Raw genomic sequence first — 21688 nt, forward strand, 5'->3', positions numbered from 1 at the left:
CATCCCCCTCCCCATCCCCCTCCCCACCCCCCTCCCCACCCCCCAGCCCTCCCCACCCCCTGGCTCTCCCTCCCCCCTCCCTGACACAATCTGGCATTCCAGGGCTGCTGCAGGGCACGGCAGGGAGCAGGCGCCGGGCTGGGGCTGGGGGCTCCTCCAGGGCACCTCCAGACCCCTCCTCTGCTCGCACCCCACGAGAGTTGGGATCGTCTTCCCAAAAAAAACCCCCAGAGCTGCCCGGAGGGGGCCGGGCTCAGTTCTTGTCCTCCTTCTTGTCATCGTCCTCGGAGGGGTACGAGTGCCACGTCAGCCGCTCCTCGTAGAACGAGATCACCACCTGCGGGCACTTGATGTTGGCCTCCTTGGCGGGCACCAGGTCGGCCTCGTCGGAGTTCTTCCTGCGGGGAGAGCACAGGGAATGGGGGAGCAGCAGGAGGATAACCCTGACCCCTAACCCTGACCCTGACCCCAAACCCTGACCCTGACCCTAAACCCTTGGCGGGCACCAGGTCGGCCTCGTCGGAGTTCTTCCTGTGGGGAGAGCACGGGGGAATGGGGGAGCAGCAGGAGGAGAAGGGAACCCTAAACCCTGACCCTAAACCCTGACCCTGATCCTAAACCCTGACCCTAAACCATGACCCTAATCCTAAACCCTTGGCGGGCACCAGGTTGGCCTCGTCGGAGTTCTTCCTGTGGGGAGAGCACAACAGGAATGGGGGAGCAGCAGGAGGAGAAAGGAACCCTAAACCCTGACCCTAAACCCTGACCCTGACCCTAAACCCTGACCCTAAACCCTGACCCCAAACCATGACCCTGACCCTAAACCCTTGGCGGGCACCAGGTCAGCCTCGTCAGAGTTCTTCCTGCAGGGAGAGCACAGCAGGAATGGGGGAGCAGCAGGAGGAGAAGGGAACCCTAACCCTGACCCTGATCCTAAACCCTGACCCTGATCCTAAACCCTGACCCTAAACCCTTGGCGGGCACCAGGTCGGCCTCGTCGGAGTTCTTCCTGCAGGGAGAGCACAGCGGGAATGGGGGAGCAGCAGGAGGATGTCCCAGGGAACCCTAACCCTGACCCTAAACCCTGATCCTGATCCTAAACCCTGACCCTAAACCATGACCCTAATCCTAAACCCTTGGCGGGCACCAGGTCAGCCTCGTCAGAGTTCTTCCTGCGGGGAGAGCACGGGGGAATGGGGGAGCAGCAGGAGGAGAAGGGAATTCCTTGGATGTCCCAGGGAACCCTAAACCCTGACCCTAAACCCTGACCCCTAACCCTAACCCTGACCCTAAACCCCTGACCCCAACCCCCTGACCCTCCCCTCCTGGTCCCTCTTTTCTCCAGGACCAACGTTCCCACTCCCTCAGCTGCTCCTGGAGCTCCGAACCCTTCCCAGGCTCCAGCCTCTCCAGAAGGGGGCACGGCCCCATCCCTGATCCCACACAATTCCTGATCTGCTGGATCCACTGGGATGATGATCCCCACTGGGACGATGGATCCCCCCTGGGATGATGGATCCCCACTGGGACGATGGATCCTCACTGGGATGATGATTCCCACTGGGATGATGGATCCCCCCTGGGATGATGATCCCCCCTGGGATGATCCCGCTGAGATGATGACCCACTGGGATGATCCCCCTGGGATGATCCCACTGGGATGATCCCCACTGGGACGATGGTCCCCACTGGGACGATGGTCCCCACTGGGATGATGGATCCCCACTGGGATGATGTTCCCACTGGGATGATGTTCCCACTGGGATGATGATCCCACTGGGATGATGATCCCACTGGGATGATGGATCCCCACTGGGACGATGGATCCCCACTGGGATGATGGATCCCCACTGGGACGATGATCCCCACTGGGACGATGACCCATCCCCACTGGGATGATTCCACTGGGATGATCCCCCCTGGGATGATGGATCCCCACTGGGATGATCCCACTGGGATGATGATCCCACTGGGATGATCCCCTGTGGCATGATCTCCACTGGGATGATGATCCCACTGGGATGATGGATCCCCACTGGGATGATCCCACTGGGATGATCCCCCTGGGATGATGATCCCACTGAGATGATCCCACTGGGATGATGATCCTCTCTGGGATGATCCCACTGGGATGATGGATCCCCCCTGGGATGATGATCCCCCCTGGGATGATCCCGCTGAGATGATGACCCACTGGGATGATCCCCCTGGGATGATCCCACTGGGATGATCCCCACTGGGATGATGATCCCCACTGGGACGATGGATCCCCACTGGGATGATCCCCACTGGGACGATGACCCATCCCCACTGGCATGTTCCCCACTGGGATGATCCTCACTGGGACGTTCCCCACTGGGATGATCCCACTGGGATGATCCCCCTGGGATGATGATCCCCCTGGGATGATTGATCCCCGCTGGGATGATCCCACTGGGATGATGATCCCCCTGGCATGTTCCCCACTGGGATGATGATCCCCACTGGGATGATGGATCCCCACTGGGATGATGATCCCACTGGGATGATCCCCCCGGCATGATCCCACTGGGATGATCCCCACTGGGATGATCCCACTGGGATGATGGATCCCCACTGGGATGATCCCACTGGGATGATGATCCCACTGGCATGATCCCCACTGGGATGATCCCACTGGGACGATGATCCCACTGGGATGATCCCACTGGGATGATGATCCCACTGGGACGATGATCCCACTGGGACGATCCCACTGGGATGATCCGCACTGGGATGATGATTCCACTGGGATGATGATCCCCACTGAGATGATCCCACTGGGATGATGATCCTCACTGGGATGATGGATCCCCACTGGGATGATCCCACTGGGATGATCCCACTGGGATGATGATCCCACTGGGATGATGATCCCACTGGGATGATGATCCCACTGGGATGATGATCCCCACTGGGATGATGGATCCCCACTGGGATGATCCCACTGGGATGATCCCACTGGGATGATGATCCCACTGGGATGATGATCCCCACTGGGATGATGGATCCCCCCTGGGATGATCCCGCTGAGATGATGATCCCCCTGGGATGATCCCCACTGGGATGATGATCCCACTGAGATGATGATCCCCCTGGGATGATGATCCCCCCTGTGACGATCCCCCGTGAGTCAGGGGAGCCGCCAGCCCCCCGGGGCCCTCACCACTTCATCAGGAACATCAGCTCCCCGCTGGAGTCCGTGGCCCCGATGATCCGCTCCGGCTCGAAGCCTCGGGCGAAGCCTCGCGGCTTCTCCGACTGGGAAAGGGGGAAAAAGGGAGAAAATTCCATTTGGGAATTCCCAGAGCGACATTCCCGGCTCGGGGATGGGCAGGGAGGATCAGGCTGGGATTCCAGGGGTGTGGGGATGGTCCCAGGGCTCCAGGGGAGCTGGGAATGCTCAGCTGGGGAAGGGAAGGATCCAGGGAGAGCTGGAGAGGGACTGGGATAAGGGATGGAGGGACAGGACACAGGGAACTGGTTAAACTGGGATAGGGCAGGGAACAGACTGGGAAACTGACTGGGAAACAGACTGGGAACAGACTGGGAAACAGACTGGGAACACAAACTGGGAAACTGACTGGGAACCCAAACTGGGAACACAAACTGGGAACAGACTGGGAAACTAACTGGGAATCTGACTGGGAACACAAACTGGGAACCCAAACTGGGAACCCAAACTGGGAACCCAAACTGGGAACCCAAACTGGGAACCCCAGACCGGGAAACCCTGACCGGGAACCCAGACTGGGAAACTGACTGGGAACCCAGACTGGGAACCCAGACTGGGAACCCAGACTGGGAACCCAGACTGGGAACCCAGACTGGGAAACTGACTGGGAACGCAAACTGGGAACCCAGACTGGGAACCCAGACTGGGAACCCAGACTGGGAACCCAGACTGGGAACGCAAACTGGGAACGCAAACTGGGAACCCAGACTGGGAACCCAAACTGGGAACCCAAACTGGGAACCCAAACTGGGAAACAGACTGGGAACCAGACTGGGAAACTGACTGGGAAACTGACTGGGAAACTGACTGGGAACCCAAACTGGGAACCCAGACTGGGAACCCAAACTGGGAACCCAGACTGGGAACACAAACTGGGAACACAAACTGGGAACACAAACTGGGAACCCAGACTGGGAACCCAGACTGGGAACCCAGACTGGGAACCCAGACTGGAAACCCAGACTGGGAACCCAGACTGGAAACCCAGACTGGGAACAGACTGGGAACCCAAACTGGGAAACTGACTGGGAAACCAGACTGGGAATCTGACTGGGAATCTGACTGGGAACCCAAACTGGGAACCCTGCCAAGCCGAGCTCAGCCATCCCCTCCTTCCTTGGAAACACCCCTGGGAATGGCTTTTCCGGGGTTTTCCTTGCATCCTTTCCCCGCTCCAGCCTCACCTCCTCCTTCTTTTTCTTTGGTTTGCTCTCCTCGCCCTTGTCCTCCGTGTCGGACTCGGCCTTGCGCTTGCTGCCCTCGGACTTCTCGCTCTCGTGGGCGGTTTTCTGGGATTGCAGGAATTCTGCGATCAGATCCGGGCAGTCCAGGTTCTCCTCGGGCTCCCAGGTGTTGTCCTCGCTGCCAGCAAACACAGATCCCTCGGTTTTCCCCTCGTTTTTCCCGTTTTTCCCAGCTTTTCCCAGCCCGGACAGTGCCGGCTGTGGCGCGGTCGGGATGCGGGATTTGGGATGTCCGGACTGATCCCGGTGGGAATGCTGGCTCCAATTCCCAGATCCCGACCTCCCCGTGGACATTCCCTAGCCAGTCTGGGGTGTTTATCCACCCCTTCATCCCAGAGTTTTTCTCAGCTCTCAAAAATTCCCAAAATTCCGTCCAGCGCAGGCTGGGAAAACTCTGGATTCAGAGCTGGGAAATCCCTGCAGGAAAAGGAGGAAATTCCCTCCTCAGGAGAGAATTCCTTGGATCCCACACTGGGACTGGGGGGGGAATCCCTCCAGGATCTGTGTCCAGGTTGGAATGGCATTTCCCACCCTGGCACAGTGGGATTTTCCAGGATTTTCTCTCCCTCCCTGCCCGGGATGGGAAATCCTTGGGAACACTGGGATTTTCCAGGATTTTTCTCCCTGGGATGGGAAATCCTTGGGAACAACATGATTTTTGTGGTAACACTGGGATTTCCCCTGGGAACTCCGGGATCTCCCTTGGGAACACCAGGACTTCCCTGGGGAACACCAGGATTTTCCTTGGGAATGCTGGGACTTCCCTTGGGAACACAGGGATTCCCCTGGGAACTCCAGGATTCCCCTGGGAACACCAAGATTTCCCTGGGAACACCGGGATTTGGGATTTCCCTGGGAACACCAGGATTCCCCTGGGAACACCAGGATTTCCCTGGGAATGCTGGGATTCCCTTGGGAACACTGACACTTCCCTTGGGAACAACAGGATTTCCCCCAGGAACACTGGGATTTCCCTGGGAACACCGGGATTTCCTTGGGAACACCGTGATTTCCCCCAGGAACACCGGGATTTCCCCCAGGAACACCGGGATTTGGGATTTCCCTGGGAACACTGGGATTCCCCTGGGAACACCAGGATTTCCCTGGGAACACCAAGATTTGGGATTTCCCTGGGAACTCCGGGATTTCCCTGGGAACTCCGGGATTCCCCTGGGAACACCGGGATTTGGGATTTCCCTGGGAACTCCGGGATTCCCCTGGGAACACAGGGATTCTCCTGGGAACATCGGGATTTGGGATTTCCCCTGGGAACGCTGGGATTTGGGATTTCCCCTGGGAACTCCGGCATTCTCCCCTTTCCCATCCCCATCCCTTTCCCATCGCCATCCCCATCCCCATCCCATCCCCATCCCCATCCCTTTCCCATCCCCATCCCTTTCCCATCCCCATCCCCATCCCATCCCCATCCCCATCCCCATCCCATCCCCATCCCCATCCCTTCCCCATCCCCATCCCTTCCCCAGCCCCCATCCCCATCCCCATCCCATCCCCTCCCCATCCCATCCCCATCCCATCCCCTCCCCATCCCCATCCCATCCCCATCCCCATCCCCATCCCATCCCCAGCCCCATCCCATCCCCATCCCCATCCCTTTCCCAGCCCCATCCCCATCCCCATCCCTTTCCCATCCCCATCCCTTTCCCAGCCCCATCCCCATCCCCATCCCTTTCCCATCCCCATCCCTTTCCCATCCCCATCCCCATCCCCATCCCATCCCCATCCCCATCCCCATCCCTTCCCCATCCCCATCCCCATCCCTTTCCCATCCCCATCCCATCCCATCCCTTCCCCATCCCTTTCCCATCCCATCCCCATCCCATCCCCATCCCCATCCCCATCCCTTTCCCTTTCCCTTTCCCATCCCCATCCCCATCCCATCCCCATCCCCATCCCTTTCCCATCCCCATCCCATCCCCATCCCCTTCCCCATCCCCATCCCCATCCCCATCCCATTCCCATCCCATCCCATCCCCATCCCCTCCCCATCCCCATCCTTTTCCCAGCCCCATCCCTTTCCCATCCCCATCCCTTTCCCATCCCCATCCCATCCCCATCCCTTCCCCATTCCCATCCCCATCCCATCCCCATCCCCATCCCAGCCCCATCCCTTTCCCTTTCCCATCCCTTTCCCATCCCCATTCCCATCCCCATCCCTTTCCCATCCCTTTCCCATCCCCATCCCCATCCCCATCCCTTCCCCATCCCCATCCCCTCCCCATCCCCACCCCATCCCCATCCCTTTCCCAGCCCCATCCCCATCCCCATCCCCATCCCATCCCATCCCCATCCCCATCCCCATCCCATCCCATCCCCATCCCCATCCCTTTCCCAGCCCCATCCCCATCCCCATCCCCATCCCATCCCATCCCCATCCCCATCCCCATCCCCATCCCCATCCCCATCCCCATCCCCATCCCCATCCCATCCCCATCCCCATCCCCATCCCCATCCCCATCCCTTTCCCATCCCCATCCCTTCCCCATCCCTTCCCCATCCCCATCCCCATCCCTTCCCCATCCCTTCCCCATCCCCATCCCCATCCCCATCCCATCCCCATCCCCATCCCCATCCCTTTCCCTGCCCCATCCCTTTCCCATCCCCATCCCCATCCCCATCCCTTCCCCATCCCATCCCCATCCCATCCCCATCCCATTCCCATCCCCATCCCTTTCCCATCCCATCCCCATCCCATCCCATCCCATCCCATCCCATCCCCTCCCAGGGCGGATCCCGGGAATGACTCACTCGGAGAAGCCCTTCCACTTGAGCAGGTATTCCACCTTGCCCTTGACCACGCGCCGGTCCAGCACCTTCTCCACCACGTACTCCTCCTCCTCCTCCTCCAGCACCTCCTCCACCTTCTTCTTGTTCTGCTTTTTTCCCATTGTGCTGGCCAGCTTCTCCGCTTTCCCGGGCTGCTGCGGGGGGAAAACCGGGAATGCTGGGACGCGCGGCCCGGGACGGCGCTCCCTTCCCAGGGAGGATTCCCGGGATCCCAGGGCGGGATCCAGGGGAGAATCCCTCCAGGAGCTGTGGGCAGGCTGGAATGGGATCTGCCACCCTGGCACACTGGGATTTTCCTTGGGAACACTGGGATTTTCCCTGGGAACACTGGGATCTGCCACCCTGGCACGCTGGGATTTTCCTTGGGAACACTGGGATTTTCCTTGGGAACACTGGGATTTTCCCTGGGAACACTGGGATCTCCCACCCTGGTACGCTGGGATTTTCCCTGGGAACGCTGGGATTTTCCTTGGGAACACTGGGATCATCCACCCTGGCATGCTGGGATTTTCCTTGGGAACACTGGGATTTTCCCTGGGAACACTGGCATCTCCCACCCTGGCACACTGGGGTTTTCCTTGGGAACAGTGGGATTTTCCTCAGGAATACTGGGATTTTCCCTGGGAACACTGGGATTTTCCTTGGGAACACTGGGAATTCCCACCCTGGCATGCTGGGATTTTCCTTGGGAATACTGGGATTTTCCCTGGGAACACTGGGAATTTCCTTGGGAACACTAGGATTTCCCACCCTGGTACACTGGGATTTTCCCTGGGAACACTGGGATTTCCCTTGAGAACACTGGGATTTTCCTTGGGAACACTGGGATTTCCCACCCTGGTACGCTGGGATTTCCCTTGGGAACACTGGGAATTTCCCTGGGAACACTGGGATTTCCCTCCCTGGGAACACTGGGATTTTCCTTGGGAACACTGGGATCTCCCACCCTGGTACGCTGGGATTTTCCTTGGGAACACTGGGATCTCCCACCCTGGCACGCTGGGATTTTCCTTGGGAATACTGGGATTTCCCACCCTGGCATGCTGGGATTTTCCTTGGGAATACTGGGATCTCCCACCCTGGCACGCTGGGATTTTCTGGGATGTTCTCTCCCTGTCCTGTTGGAGCTGCTTAGGAATACTGGGATTTTCCCTGGGAACATTTTCCTTGGGAATACTGGGATTTTCCCTGGGAAACACTGCCATTTTCCTTGGGAACACTGGGATTTTCACTGGGAACACTGGGATTTTTCCACCCAGGTTCTTCTCTCCCTGTCCTGCTGGAGCTCCTTGGGAACACTGGGATTTTCCTTGGGAACACTGGGATTTTCCCTGGCAACACTGGGATATTCCCACCCTGGCACACTGGGACTTTCCAGGATTTTCCCTCCCTGCCCAGCAGCTCCTTGGGAATACTGGGATATCCCCACCAGAAACGGGGAAAACAAGCTGGGATCAGGGCAGGAACCCAGGTGGGAATTCCCAGAGCAATCCCGCTGGATTTTGACACAAAGATTTCATTTTTGCCTTCCCCACTCCACACTTCCAGCCTCTTTCACGGCAAATCCCAGAGTTATCCCACCAGAATCCCGATTTTCATGCTGGGATCCCCCAGTTTTACGGAAACACACGGAGCTGCTCCCAAACCCATCCCCATTCCAGGGAGAATCCCCTTTTCCTCACCCCCAAAAATCCCCTTTTCTCCCACCTAAAACCCCCTTTTCCTCACCTCCAAAATCCCCTTTTCCTCACCCCCAAAACCTCCTTTTCCTCACCCCAAAAAACCCCTTTTCTCCCACCCAAAATCCCTTTTCCTCCCCCCCAAAATCCCCTTTTCCTCACCCTCAAAATCCCCTTTTCCTCACCCCCAAAACCCCCTTTTCCTCACCCCCAAAAATCCCCGTTTCTCCCACCTAAAACCCCCTTTTCCTCACCCCAAAAATCCCCTTTTCCTCACCCCCAAAACCCCCTTTTCCTCACCTAAAATCCCCTTTTCTCCTACCCAAAACCCCCTTTTCTCCCACCCAAAACCCCCTTTTCCTCCCACCCAAAATCCCCTTTTTCCTCACCCCCAAAATCCCCTTTTCCTCACCCCCAAAAATCCCCTTTTCTCCCACCCAAAACCCCATTTTCCTCACCCTCAAACTCCCCTTTTCCTCACCCCCAAAATCCCCTTTTCCTCACCCTCAAAATCCCCTTTTCCTCACCCCCAAAATCCCCTTTTCTCCCACCCAAAATCCCTTTTTCCTCACCTAAAATCCCCTTTTCTCCCACCCAAAATCCCTTTTTCCTCACCCAAAACCCCCTTTTCTCCCACCCAAAATCCCCCCACGGGACAAGAGGAAGACCCCCGGGATAACCCCGGCCCTAAATCCGCATTTTTCCCGGGAAAACCTTTCCCAGCCCCTCCTCCAGACACTCCAATCCCGCCGCTTTCCCAAATTCCGGCAGAATTCCCCCAAAACGGCTCCTCCTCCGCTCCCAGCCCCGCCCCAATTCCCGGATTCCCGGGATTTTTCCCGTTTCCCGCCAAAAGCTGCCGCGGGTCCCGCCCCCCACCGAGACCCCCTCCCCTCATCCCGCGGGGCTTTGAGAGCCCCGTCCCCAAAAATCACGGTTTTACCCTCAAAAATCCCCTTTTTCCTCCTCAAATCCCAGGTTTTTCCCTCACAATCCCAATTTCCCCCAATTTTCCCACTTTCCCCACCGCCCAGGATCCATCCCTGCACCGACCCCATCCCCAAATCCCCCCTGCACCGACCCCAGCCCCAAATCCCCTGACCCCATCCCCAAATCCCTGCACCGACCCCATCCCCAAATCCCCTGCACCGACCCCAGCCCAAATCCCCCTGCACCGACCCCATCCCCAAATCCCCCCTGCACCGACCCCATCCCCAAATCCCCCCTGCACCGACCCCATCCCCAAATCCCCCTGCACCGACCCCATCCCCAAATCCCTGCACCGACCCCATCCCCAAATCCCCTGACCCCATCCCCAAATCCCCCCTGCACTGACCCCATCCCCAAATCCCTGCACTGACCCCAGCCCCAAATCCCTGCACCGACCCCATCCCCAAATCCCCCCTGCACCGACCCCATCCCCAAATCCCCCCTGCACCGACCCCATCCCCAAATCCCTGCACCGACCCCATCCCCAAATCCCCCCTGCACCGACCCCATCCCCAAATCCCCTGCACCGACCCCATCCCCAAATCCCCCTGTACCGACCCCATCCCCAAATCCCCTGCACCGACCCCATCCCCAAATCCCCCCTGCACCGACCCCATCCCCAAATCCCCCCTGCACTGACCCCATCCCCAAATCCCCCTGCACCGACCCCATCCCCAAATCCCTGCACCGACCCCAGCCCCAAATCCCCCCTACACTGACCCCATCCCCAAATCCCCCCTGCACCGACCCCATCCCCAAATCCCTGCACTGACCCCATCCCCAAATCCCTGCACCGACCCCAGCCCCAAATCCCTGCACCGACCCCATCCCCAAATCCCCCTGCACCGACCCCATCCCCAAATCCCTGCACCGACCCCATCCCCAAATCCCCCCTGCACTGACCCCATCCCCAAATCCCTGCACCGACCCCATCCCCAAATCCCTGCACCGACCCCATCCCCAAATCCCTGCACCGACCCCATCCCCAAATCCCCCCTGCACTGACCCCATCCCCAAATCCCTGCACCGACCCCATCCCCAAATCTCCCCTGCACCGACCCCATCCCCAAATCCCCCCTGCACCGACCCCATCCCCAAATCCCCCTGCACTGACCCCATCCCCAAATCCCTGCACTGACCCCATCCCCAAATCCCTGCACTGACCCCATCCCCAAATCCCTGCACCGACCCCATCCCCAAATCCCCCTGCACCGACCCCATCCCCAAATCCCTCCTGCACCGACCCCATCCCCAAATCCCTGCACCGACCCCATCCCCAAATCCCTGCACCGACCCCATCCCCAAATCCCCCTGCACCGACCCCATCCCCAAATCCCTGCACCGACCCCATCCCCAAATCCCTGCACTGACCCCATCCCCAAATCCCCCTGCACCGACCCCATCCCCAAATCCCTGCACTGACCCCATCCCCAAATCCCTGCACCGACCCCAGCCCCAAATCCCTGCACCGACCCCATCCCCAAATCCCTGCACTGACCCCATCCCCAAATCCCCCCTGCACTGACCCCATCCCCAAATCCCTGCACCGACCCCATCCCCAAATCCCCTGCACTGACCCCATCCCCAAATCCCCCTGTACCGACCCCATCCCCAAATCCCTGCACCGACCCCATCCCCAAATCCCCTGCACTGACCCCATCCCCAAATCCCCCCTGCACTGACCCCATCCCCAAATCCCCTGCACCGACCCCAGCCCCAAATCCCTGCACCGACCCCATCCCCAAATCCCCCCTGCACCGACCCCATCCCCAAATCCCTGCACCGACCCCATCCCCAAATCCCCTGCACTGACCCCATCCCCAAATCCCCTGCACTGACCCCATCCCCAAATCCCCTGACCCCATCCCCAAATCCCCCTGCACTGACCCCAGCCCCAAATCCCTGCACTGACCCCATCCCCAAATCCCCTGCACCGACCCCAGCCCCAAATCCCCTGACCCCATCCCCAAATCCCCCTGCACTGACCCCAGCCCCAAATCCCTGCACTGACCCCATCCCCAAATCCCCCTTGCACTGACCCCAGCCCCAAATCCCCTGACCCCATCCCCAAACCCCTGCACCGACCCCATCCCCAAATCCCTGCACTGACCCCATCCCCAAACCCCTGCACCGACCCCATCCCCAAATCCCTGCACCGACCCCAGCCCCAAATCCCTGCACCGACCCCGGCCCCAAATCCCTGCACCGACCCCATCCCCAAATCCCCTGCCCAAACCCCCTCACTGACCCCATCCCCAAATCCCCCTGTACCGACCCCATCCCCAAATCCCTGCACCGACCCCATCCCCAAATCCCTGCACTGACCCCATCCCCAAATCCCCCCTGCACCGACCCCATCCCCAAATCCCTGCACCGACCCCAGCCCCAAATCCCTGCACTGACCCCATCCCCAAATCCCCCCTGCACCGACCCCATCCCCAAATCCCTGCACTGACCCCATCCCCAAATCCCTGCACCGACCCCAGCCCCAAATCCCCCCTGCACCGACCCCATCCCCAAATCCCCTGCACTGACCCCGGCCCCAAACCCCTGCCCAAACCCCCTCACTGACCCCATCCCCCCCTCACTGACCCCCTCCCCCCCTCACTCCCGCCCATCCCCCCCTTTCCCCCCTCCCCTCCCCCCACGGCCGCCCCGCCCCCCCTCACCACCGACCCCCCCACGCCGCCGATCCCCGCCGCGCCCCCCCCGCGGCCGGTGCCGGTTCCCCGCTGACCTTGCACAGCCCCGCCGCCGGTGTCGGAGGGAAGGGGCGCGGGGGGCGCGCTCGGGGGTCGGGGGGGGCCCGGGCCTGGCCGCGCTCCGTCCGCCGCCCTGAACAAAAGAGCCCGGCCAGCGCCGCTGCCCGCCGCGCGCACCGCGCCTGCGCCGCGCCCGCGCGGGGCACGCCGGGAGGTGTAGTCCGCGCCGCCGCAGAGCCGCGGTGCGTTCCGTTGCGGGGCGCGGGGTGTGATGGGAGGTGTAGTCCGTGGAGGACGGCGGCGCAGCGTACGCGCGAGGCGTGATGGGAGGTGTAGTCCGCTGCGCTCGCGGGGCTTGATGGGAGGTGTAGTCCGGGAACGGTCAGGCCTCTCCGTTCTGCCCGTTGTTAATTAAATAATTAGAGCCATTAACGGCGAGAAAGTCTTTGAGTTCAAGCGGTGACTCAAAAAGCGCCTTTGTCCCTCGGGTCACAGCCCTGAGTGCCACCTCCAGTGGGCCGTGCCCAACCCGTGCCGGCGCCCAGGGAAGGTCCCGTTCGTGGGCTCCATAAATAATCTCATTTAGGGAATCTGGGAATCGCTCAGGCCGGAAAAGCCCGCTGAGACCGCCAAGTCCAACCATCCCTTTGGGGACGGGGACTCCAGCACCGCCCTGCGCAGCTGTGCCAGGGCTGTATCCCCATTTCCACGCAGGAATTCCTGCCGATGCCCAGCCCGAGGCCGCTCCCTTTCCTCCTGTCCCCGTCCCCTGGAAGCAGAGCCAGAAGGTCCCTCCCGATCCCTCTTTTCTCCGGGATAAACATTCCCAGCTCCCTCAGGCGCTCCAGCCCCGCCTCGTCCCGAGGCAGGGGCGGCACCGGGAACCGCAGCCGCGTCCGGACTACAACTCCCACCATGCCCCGCACCGGAAGTTCCGGCACCGCCCGCGCTATAAAACCGCGCGCGGCCGCCGCCGCTTAAAGGGGCCGCGGGCCGTGCGAGGTGAGGGGGCCCTGAGGGGAGGGCGCAGATTTGGGGGGTCCCCGGGTCCCTTCGGGGGTTCCGGTGTCCCCAAAACCCCGGGAGGCAGCGGCGGCGCTGGGCTGGGCCTCACCCCCGGTCCGCGGCCTCTCCCGGCGGGGCCGGCCCGGGGCTGGGGTCCGGCCCGGGGTTGGGGTCCGGCCCTGCCGCGGCTCCGCTCCCGTCCCGAGGGTTCCCCGACAATCCGCGATTCCCCCGGCGGCGTGGGAGAGGAGGAATTGGGATTCATTCCCGTTTTCCCGGCTTTTCCCGGGGATCCGGGGCTTTGGCGGTGCCCGGTCCGCGGCCTCTCCCGGCCCGGGGTCGGGCCCGGCTCCGCTCCCCGTCCCCGTCCCCGGCTCCGCTCCCCGTCCCCGGAAAGGCCGAAGAGCCCCGGGAGTTCCCCCGCGGGGTTTAACGAGCGGGGGAGAGGAGCGATCAGGGTTTATTCCTGATTTTCCGGCTTTTCCCGGGGTTTTGGGACCTCCCTGGGAGGGGGAATGGGGTGGGATGAGGAATCCTCTCTCCTTCCCGGTAAGGCAAAAGATTCTGAAAAAAACCAAAAAAATCCTGAAAAAACCCCCATTATCCAGTGTTTTAGCGTGTCCGAGGAAAATGGGGAATGAATGGGGATTGTGAACATCCTCAGGGATTCACCCACGCAGGGAAAATCGGGAGTAACTGGGGCTGGTTCTCGTTTTTCTGGCTCTGGAGGGTTTTCCATGGGTGGGAATGAGGATTCCTGCTGTCCCACAGGGCTGGGGAAGGTTTTCAGGGATGGGTCAGGATGAGAGATAAGGAGCCCGAGATAACCCTGAGCACTTTCCCTGGCAGGAATCTCCCTGGAAATGAGGAATTTCCCTGGAATTCTCTCCTTGAACCCCAGTCTCGGGCAGGTGAGAGGCAGCAGAGCCTTGGAAAATCCCGAATCTGGGGAAAATAACCCCAAACTGGGATTCCCAGAGCACTTTAAATCGAGGCTTTCCCCGAATCCCAGGGGTTTCCAGTAGGGATCCCAGCATTTCTCTAAATCCCTTTATTTATTTTATTTTTTTTTAATTTCCAGATGTTTCCTGCCAGGCTCTGGCTCTAGGATGTTGGAGAACCGAGAGGAAGTGAGGAGCAGTCCGGGTTTATCCCCGGGATTCTTGGGAATTCCGTCTCCGTGGATGATTCCTGGGAGAGCGTGGGGCTGAGCCCGGGGAATGGGAATGTCTGGGACAGCAGGGATGGGGATGGGAATGTCTGGGACAGCAGGGATGGGGATGGGAATGTCTGGAGGTGTCTGTGCCATTCCTGGGAAGCTGGAAAAGCGGGGATGGGGTGGATCCCTGATCCCAATCCCATTCCAGGGAAGTAGGGCCTGGTGGATCCCTGATCCCTGATCCCATTCCAGGACAGCAGGAATGGGGTGGATCCCTGATCCTGATCCCAATCCCATTCCAGGGAAGCAGGAACAGGTGGATCCCTGATCCCATTCCAGGGAAGTAGGGCCTGGTGGATCCCTGATCCCATTCCAGGACAGCAGGGATGGGGTGGATCCCTGTTCCCAATCCCATTCCAGGGAAGCAGGGCCGGGTGGATCCCTGATCTGATCCTGTTCCAGGGAATCCCAGGGAAGCAGGAACAGGTCCCAATCCCATCCAAGCAGGCCCATGTGGATCCCTGATCCTGATCCCGATCCCAGGGCAGCAGGCCCATGTGGATCCCTGATCCCTGTTCCCAATCCCATTCCAGGGAAGCAGGAACAGGTGGATCCCTGATCCCAATCCCATCCAAGCAGGCCCTGTGGATCCCTGATCCCCGATCCCTGATCCCATCCAAGCAGGCCCCTGTGGATCCCTGATCCCTGATCCCAATCCCATCCAAGCAGGCCCTGTGGATCCCTGATCCCAATCCCATCCAAGCAGGCCTGTGTGGCTCCCCAATCCCTGATCCCATCCAAGCAGGCCCCTGTGGCTCCCCGATCCCTGATCCCCGCTCCCCGATCCCGTTCTCCCGCAGGAGCTGACCACGGTGCGGGTGCAGGATCCGCGGGTGCAGAACGAGGGCTCCTGGAATTCCTACGTGGATTACAAGATCTTCCTGCACGTGAGCCGGGAACGGGGAGAGCCCCGGGACGGGCTCTGGGGTGGGGTTATCCCCAGGGGATGGGATGGGGTGGGCTCTGGGGGGGGACTATCCCGAGGGGTGGGACTGGGATGGGCTCTGGGGTTATCCCGAGGGGATGGGACTGGGATGGGCTCTGGGATTATCTCAAGGGGATGGGATTGGGGTGGGCTCTGGGGTTATCCTGAGGGGATGGGATTGGGATGAGCCCTGGGGTTATCCCGAGGGGATGGGACTGGGATGGGCTCTGGGGTTATCCTGAGGGGATGGGATTGGGATGGGCTCTGGGATTATCCCAAGGGGATGGGATTGGGGTGGGCTCTGGGACAGGCTCTGGGGTTATCCTGAGGGGATGGGATTGGGGTGAGCCCCAGGACAGGCTCTGGGGTGGGGTTATCCCGAGGGGATGGGATTGGGATGAGCCCTGGGATGGGCTCTGGGGTTATCCCGAGGGGATGGGATTGGGATGAGCCCCGGGACAGGCTCCAGGATAACACCACCCCAGTGATCCCCCAGGGATCACCCCCAGGGATCGTTCCCAGGGATCATCCCCAGGGATCCCTCCCAACAATCCCCCAGGATCCCCTCCCTGTTTTTCCCAGACCAACAGCAAGGCCTTCACCGCCAAGACCTCGTGCGTGCGGCGCCGCTACCGCGAGTTCGTGTGGCTGCGGCGGCAGCTCCAGAGGAACGCCGGGCTGGTGTAAGGCTGGAGTGGGGCTGGAGTAGGGCTGGTGTAAGGCTGGAGTGAGGCTGGAGTAGGGGCTGGAGTGAGGTTGGAGTGAGGGCTGGAGTAGGGCTGGAGTAAGGCTGGAGTAGGGGCTGGTGTAAGGCTGGAGTGGGGCTGGAGTAGGGCTGGTGTAAGGCTGGAGTGGGGCTGGAGTAGGGCTGGAGTAAGGCTGGAGTAAGGCTGGAGTAGGGCTGGAGTGAGGTTGGAGTGAGGGCTGGAGTAGGGCTGGAGTAAGGCTGGAGTAGGGGCTGGTGTAAGGCTGGAGTAGGGCTGGAGTAAGGCTGGAGTGGGGCTGGAGTAGGGGCTGGAGTAGGGGCTGGAGTAGGGCTGGAGTGAGGGCTGGTGTAAGGCTGGAGCGGGGCTGGAGTGGGGCTGGAGCAGGGCTGGAGTGAGGCTGGTGTAAGGCTGGAGTAGGGGCTGGTGTAAGGCTGGAGTAGGGGCTCAGGGCTGGAGTAAGGGCTGGTGTAGGGCTGGAGTAGGGGCTCAGGGCTGGAGTAAGGGCTGGAGTAAGGCTGGAGTAAGGGCTGGTGTAAGGGCTCTGGGCTAGAGTAAGGGCTGGAGTATGGGCTCAGGGCTGGTGTAAGGCTGGTGTAAGGGCTCCGGGCTGGTGTAAAGGGTCCGGGGTTGGTGTAAGGACTCAGGGTTTGGGATCCCCACAGGTGTAAGGGCTCGCCCCGCACTGACAGGGTTTGGGATCCTGCCAGGGGTAAGGGCTCAGGGTTTGGGATCCCCACTGATGTAAGGGCTCAGGGTTTGGGGTCCCACCCCGGGTAAGGGCTCCCGGGGCTCACCCCGCACTGACAGGGTTTGGATCCCGCCAGGGCCCATCCCAAAGATTCCCCCCTTTTCCAGGCCGGTGCCGGAGCTGCCGGGAAAGGCGGCGTTCTTCGTGGGGAGCACGGATGAGTTCATCGAGAGGCGCCGGCAGGGGCTGCAGCACTTCCTGCAGAGGTGGCTGGGGCTGGCCATGGGGGGGTTGGGGTTTGGGATGGTTGGGGTTTGGGGTATTCGGGGTTTGGGGTATTTGAAGTTATTTGGTTTTTGGGATATTTGGGGTTCAGGGGATGGAATTTGGGGCTGGGAGTTGGAGTTTGGGAAGCGCTGAGGGGAGGGTGCAGTGCCCAGGGGTGGCCAGGAGGTGGCAGCAGGGAGGGCTGGGTGACCCTGGTGACCGTCCCTGCTGTCCCCCCTCCTGTCCCCCCTCCTGTCCCCATCCTGTCTCTCCTGTCCCCCCTCCTGTCCCCATCCTGTCCCCATCCTGTCCCCCTGCCATCCCTGCTGTCCTTGCTGCCTGTATCCCCAGGGTGGGAGGTGCCTGCAGCGGTGACCCGGGTGTCCCCAGGGTGTCCGGTGCCCGCAGCGCAGCGGTGACCCGGGTGTCCCTTGTGTCCCCAGGGTGGGCAGTGCCAGCAGGTGTCCGGTGCCCCCAGCGGTGACCCGGGTGTCCCTGTGTGTCCCTGCAGGGTGGCAGGTGCCCGCAGAGGTGTCCCTGTGTGTCCCTGCAGGGTGTCAGGTGCCCCCAGGGCAGCGGTGACCCGGGTGTCCCTGTGTGTCCCTTGTGTCCCCAGGGTGTCCGGTGCCCCCAGGGCAGCAGTGACCCGGTGTCCCTGTGTGTCCCTTTGTCCCCAGGGTGGTGCAGAGCGCTGTGCTGCTCTCCGACAGCCGCCTGCACCTGTTCCTGCAGAGCCAGCTGCCCGGGTGTCCCTGTGTGTCCCTGTGTGTCTCTGTGTGTCCCTGCAGGGTGTCAGGTGCCCCCAGCAGTGACCCGGTGTCCCTGTGTGTCCCTTTGTCCCCAGGGTGGTGCAGAGCGCCGTGCTGCTCTCTGACAGCCGCCTGCACCTGTTCCTGCAGAGCCAGCTGCCCGGGTGTCTCTGTGTGTCCCTTGTGTCCCCAGGGTGTCCAGTGCCCCCAGCGGTGACCCGGTGTCCCTTTGTCCCCAGGGTGGTGCAGAGCGCCGTGCTGCTCTCCGACAGCCGCCTGCACCTGTTCCTGCAGAGCCAGCTGCCCGTGCCCGCCATCGAGGCCTGCGTGCAGGGCCGGGGCCCGCACTCGGTCACCGAGGCCATCCTGCACTACGCCATGGGCTGGGGACAGCGCGGGGACAGCGCGGGGCTGGCCTGGGGACGGCGCGGGGACAGCGCGGGGCTGGCCTGGGGACAGCGCGGGGACAGCGCCGGGCCGCCCGCCAACAGGTCCGGGGAGGGACAGGGAGGGACCGGGAGGGAGGGACCAGGAGGGACCAGGAGGGGCCGGGCAGGTGAGGGAGGGACCTGCCAGGTGAGCTGCAGGGCGGGGCCGTGCCCAGGAATTCCCGACATTCCCTGGACCATTCCCTGGACCATTCCCTGGATCATTCCCTGGATCATTCCCTGGGTCATTCCCTGGACCATTCCCTGGATCATTCCCTGGACCATTCCCTGGATCATTCCCTGGACCATTCCCTGGACCATTCCCTGGATCATTCCCTGGACCATTCCCTGGATCATTCCCTGGACCATTCCCTGGATCATTCCCTGGATCATTCCCTTTTCCTTCTCTGGGATTGTGCCCAGGAATTCCTGACATTCCCTGGATCATTCCCTGGATCATTTCCTTTTCCTGCCCTGTTTTCCGGCTGTGCCCATGAATTCCCAACATTCCCTGGGTCATTCCCTTTTCCCACTCTGGGGCTGTCCCCAGGAATTCCCAGCATTCCCTGGATCATTCCCTGGGTCATTCCCTTTTCCTTTTCTGGGGTTGTGCCCAGGAATTCCCGACATTCCCTGGATCATTCCCTGGACCATTCCCTGGACCATTCCCTTTTCTTGCTCTGGGGCTGTACCCAGGAATTCCCGACATTCCCTGGATCATTCCCTTTTCCTGCTCTGTTTTCCAGCTGTGCCCAGGAATTCCTGACATTCCCTGGGTCATTCCCTGGATCATTCCCTGGACCATTCCCTGGGTCATTCCCTGGGTCATTCCCTTTTCCTGTTTTCCAGCTGTACCCAGGAATTCCCAACATTCCCTGGGTCATTCCCTGGATCATTCCCTTTTCCTTCTTTGGGGCTGTGCCCAGGAATTCCCAACATTCCCTGGGTCATTCCCTGGACCATTCCCTTTTCCTCTTTTCCAGCTGTGCCAGCCTGGGCGGTGCCCGGGGCTGCCTGCAGAGCTTCCCCTACTGGAGTGACTTTGGCATGGACGAGGCGCGGCCGGAGAGCCCCGAGCGTCCGGCCGGACACGGAGTGACCCCTCTGGACAGCCCAGAGTGTCCAGCTGGACACCCAGTGACCCCTCTGGACAGCCCAGAGTGTCCAGCTGGACACCCAGTGACCCCTCTGGACAGCCCAGAGTGTCCAGCTGGACACGGAGTGACCCCTCTGGACAGCCCAGAGCGTCCAGCTGGACACGGAGTGACCCCTCTGGACAGCCCCGAGCGTCCGGCCGGACACGGAGTGACCCCTCTGGACAGCCCAGAGCGTCCAGCTGGACACGGAGTGACCCCTCTGGACAGCCCAGAGTGTCCAGCTGGACATGGAGTGACCCCTCTGGACAGCCCAGAGCGTCCGGCCGGACACGGAGTGACCCCTCTGGACAGCCCAGAGCGTCCAGCTGGACACGGAGTGACCCCTCTGGACAGCCCGGCCGGACACCCAGTGACCCCTCTGGACAGCCCCGAGCGTCCAGCTGGACATGGAGTGACCCCTCTGGACAGCCCTGAGCGTCCGGCCGGACACGGAGTGACCCCTCTGGACAGCCCAGAGTGTCCAGCTGGACATGGAGTGACCCCTCTGGACAGCCCCGAGCGTCCGGCCGGACACCCAGTGACCCCTCTGGACAGCCCAGAGTGTCCAGCTGGACATGGAGTGACCCCTCTGGACAGCCCAGAGCGTCCGGCCGGACACGGAGTGACCCCTCTGGACAGCCCAGAGTGTCCAGCTGGACATGGAGTGACCCCTAAGGAGAGCCTGGAATTCCCAGCTGGACACTGAGTGACCCCAGCTGGACACTGAGTGACCCCAGCTGGACACTGAGTGACCCCTCTGGACCCCCCAGGCCCCGCAGCCCTCGCTGGGAGAGGGGTCAGCGTGGAGCCACTGGGATGGCCGCACTGGGAGCACTGGGAGCACTGGGAGCACTGGGAACGCGGTCCCAGCACCTTCCCGACATTCCCTGAGATTCCCAGCGGCGTTTTCCTCACTCTGCTCCTGCTCAGATCCCTCTGGAATTCCCAGACTGGGCTCAGATCCCTCTGGAATTCCCAAACTGGGCTCAGATCCCTCTGGAATTCCCAAACTGGGCTCAGATCCCCAAACTGGGCTCAGATCCTTCTGGAATTCCCAAACTGGGCCCAGATCCCTCTGGAATTCCCAGACTGGGCCCAGATCCTTCTGGAATTCCCAGACTGGGCCCAGATCCCTCTGGAATTCCCAGACTGGGCTCAGATCCCTCTGGAATTCCCAGACTGGGCCCAGATCCTTCTGGAATTCCCAGACTGGGCCCAGATCCCTCTGGAATTCCCGGACTGGGCCCAGATCCCTCTGGAATTCCCAGACTGGGCTCAGATCCCTAAACTGGGCTCAGATCCCTCTGGAATTCCCGGACTGGGACAATCGGAGCTTCCTGCCGGGAAGAGGGAGGGCCGGGGCTGGAATTCCCAGACTCTGGAATTCCCGCCGGGAAGAGGGAGGGCCGGGGCTGGAATTCCCAGGCTCTGGAATTCCCGCCGGGAAGAGGGAGGGCCGGGGCCGGAATTTCCCTCCCCTTCCCCCCGGGGCTGCTCCAGGGATTTTTGGGAAGGCGGGAGCAGCTCGGGGGGATTCAGTGTCCCCCCCTCCCCTCAGCACTGGGTGTGGGCAGGAAATGAAAAATATAAAAATAAAAAATAAATAAAAGTAAATAAATAAAATCCGAGCGGAAGTGGAGCAGATTTGGGAGAATTTCCGGGTTCTGGCGGGCTCGGGGTGGGAGAAGCGCCGGGAATTTCGGGATTTGGGAATTTGGGGGAGGGTTTGGCTCCAGGGGAGGCCCGGGAATTTTGGGAATCCCTTGGGAATGCAGGAGGAGTTCAGGGCTGTGATTGGCTACTCCCTCATTAATATTCATAATTATTAATATTCATAATTATTAATATTCATTAGCGCGCCGCTGCCACCGATGGGGATCCGGGGATCCGC

The 21688-nt window shown here is 61.1% G+C and overlaps 2 protein-coding genes across 3 annotated transcripts; one reads left to right on the top strand and one right to left on the bottom strand.

The window, feature by feature from the left end:
- Nucleotides 1-86: 86 nt before the first annotated feature.
- CBX1 (chromobox 1) lies at nt 87-12796 on the bottom strand. The gene is made up of 5 exons (XM_084222269.1): nt 12709-12796; nt 7264-7436; nt 4438-4615; nt 3185-3279; nt 87-398 (listed from the first exon to the last, which is right to left on the bottom strand). Exons 2-5 carry the CDS (start codon nt 7401-7403, stop codon nt 254-256), a joined length of 558 nt encoding a protein of 185 aa, XP_084078395.1. The 5' UTR covers nt 7404-7436; nt 12709-12796; the 3' UTR covers nt 87-253.
- An 811-nt stretch (nt 12797-13607) lies between these two features.
- Nucleotides 13608-21485, top strand: SNX11 (sorting nexin 11). 2 transcript variants are annotated; one of them, XM_084222114.1, is made up of 8 exons: nt 13608-13675; nt 14528-14589; nt 14760-14808; nt 15698-15784; nt 16405-16505; nt 17385-17483; nt 18473-18724; nt 19645-21485. In XM_084222114.1, exons 3-8 carry the CDS (start codon nt 14788-14790, stop codon nt 20501-20503), a joined length of 1419 nt encoding a protein of 472 aa, XP_084078240.1. In that variant the 5' UTR covers nt 13608-13675; nt 14528-14589; nt 14760-14787; the 3' UTR covers nt 20504-21485. The 2 variants fall into 2 exon arrangements, with proteins under 2 accessions (XP_084078240.1, XP_084078241.1); XM_084222115.1 differs by lacking the exons at nt 13608-13675; nt 14528-14589 and having other exon boundaries at nt 14644-14808.
- Nucleotides 21486-21688: the final 203 nt, after the last annotated feature.

This window comes from Fringilla coelebs (assembly GCF_963513975.1).
Source record: "Fringilla coelebs genome assembly, chromosome: 27".
Lineage (NCBI taxonomy): Eukaryota > Metazoa > Chordata > Aves > Passeriformes > Fringillidae > Fringilla > Fringilla coelebs.

Coding starts and splice junctions, on each gene's coding strand:
- CBX1 (XM_084222269.1), bottom strand. CDS start 7,403: ATGGGAAAAAAGCAGAACAAGAAGAAGGTGGAGGAGGTGCTGGAGGAG. Junction 4,616..7,263: donor AAGTGGAAGGGCTTCTCCGA/GTGAGTCATTCC, acceptor GTTTGCTGGCAG/CGAGGACAACACCTGGGAGC. Junction 3,280..4,437: donor CAAAGAAAAAGAAGGAGGAG/GTGAGGCTGGAG, acceptor CCCCTTTCCCAG/TCGGAGAAGCCGCGAGGCTT.
- SNX11 (XM_084222114.1), top strand. CDS start 14,788: ATGTTGGAGAACCGAGAGGAA. Junction 14,809..15,697: donor TGTTGGAGAACCGAGAGGAA/GTGAGGAGCAGT, acceptor GTTCTCCCGCAG/GAGCTGACCACGGTGCGGGT. Junction 15,785..16,404: donor ATTACAAGATCTTCCTGCAC/GTGAGCCGGGAA, acceptor TGTTTTTCCCAG/ACCAACAGCAAGGCCTTCAC.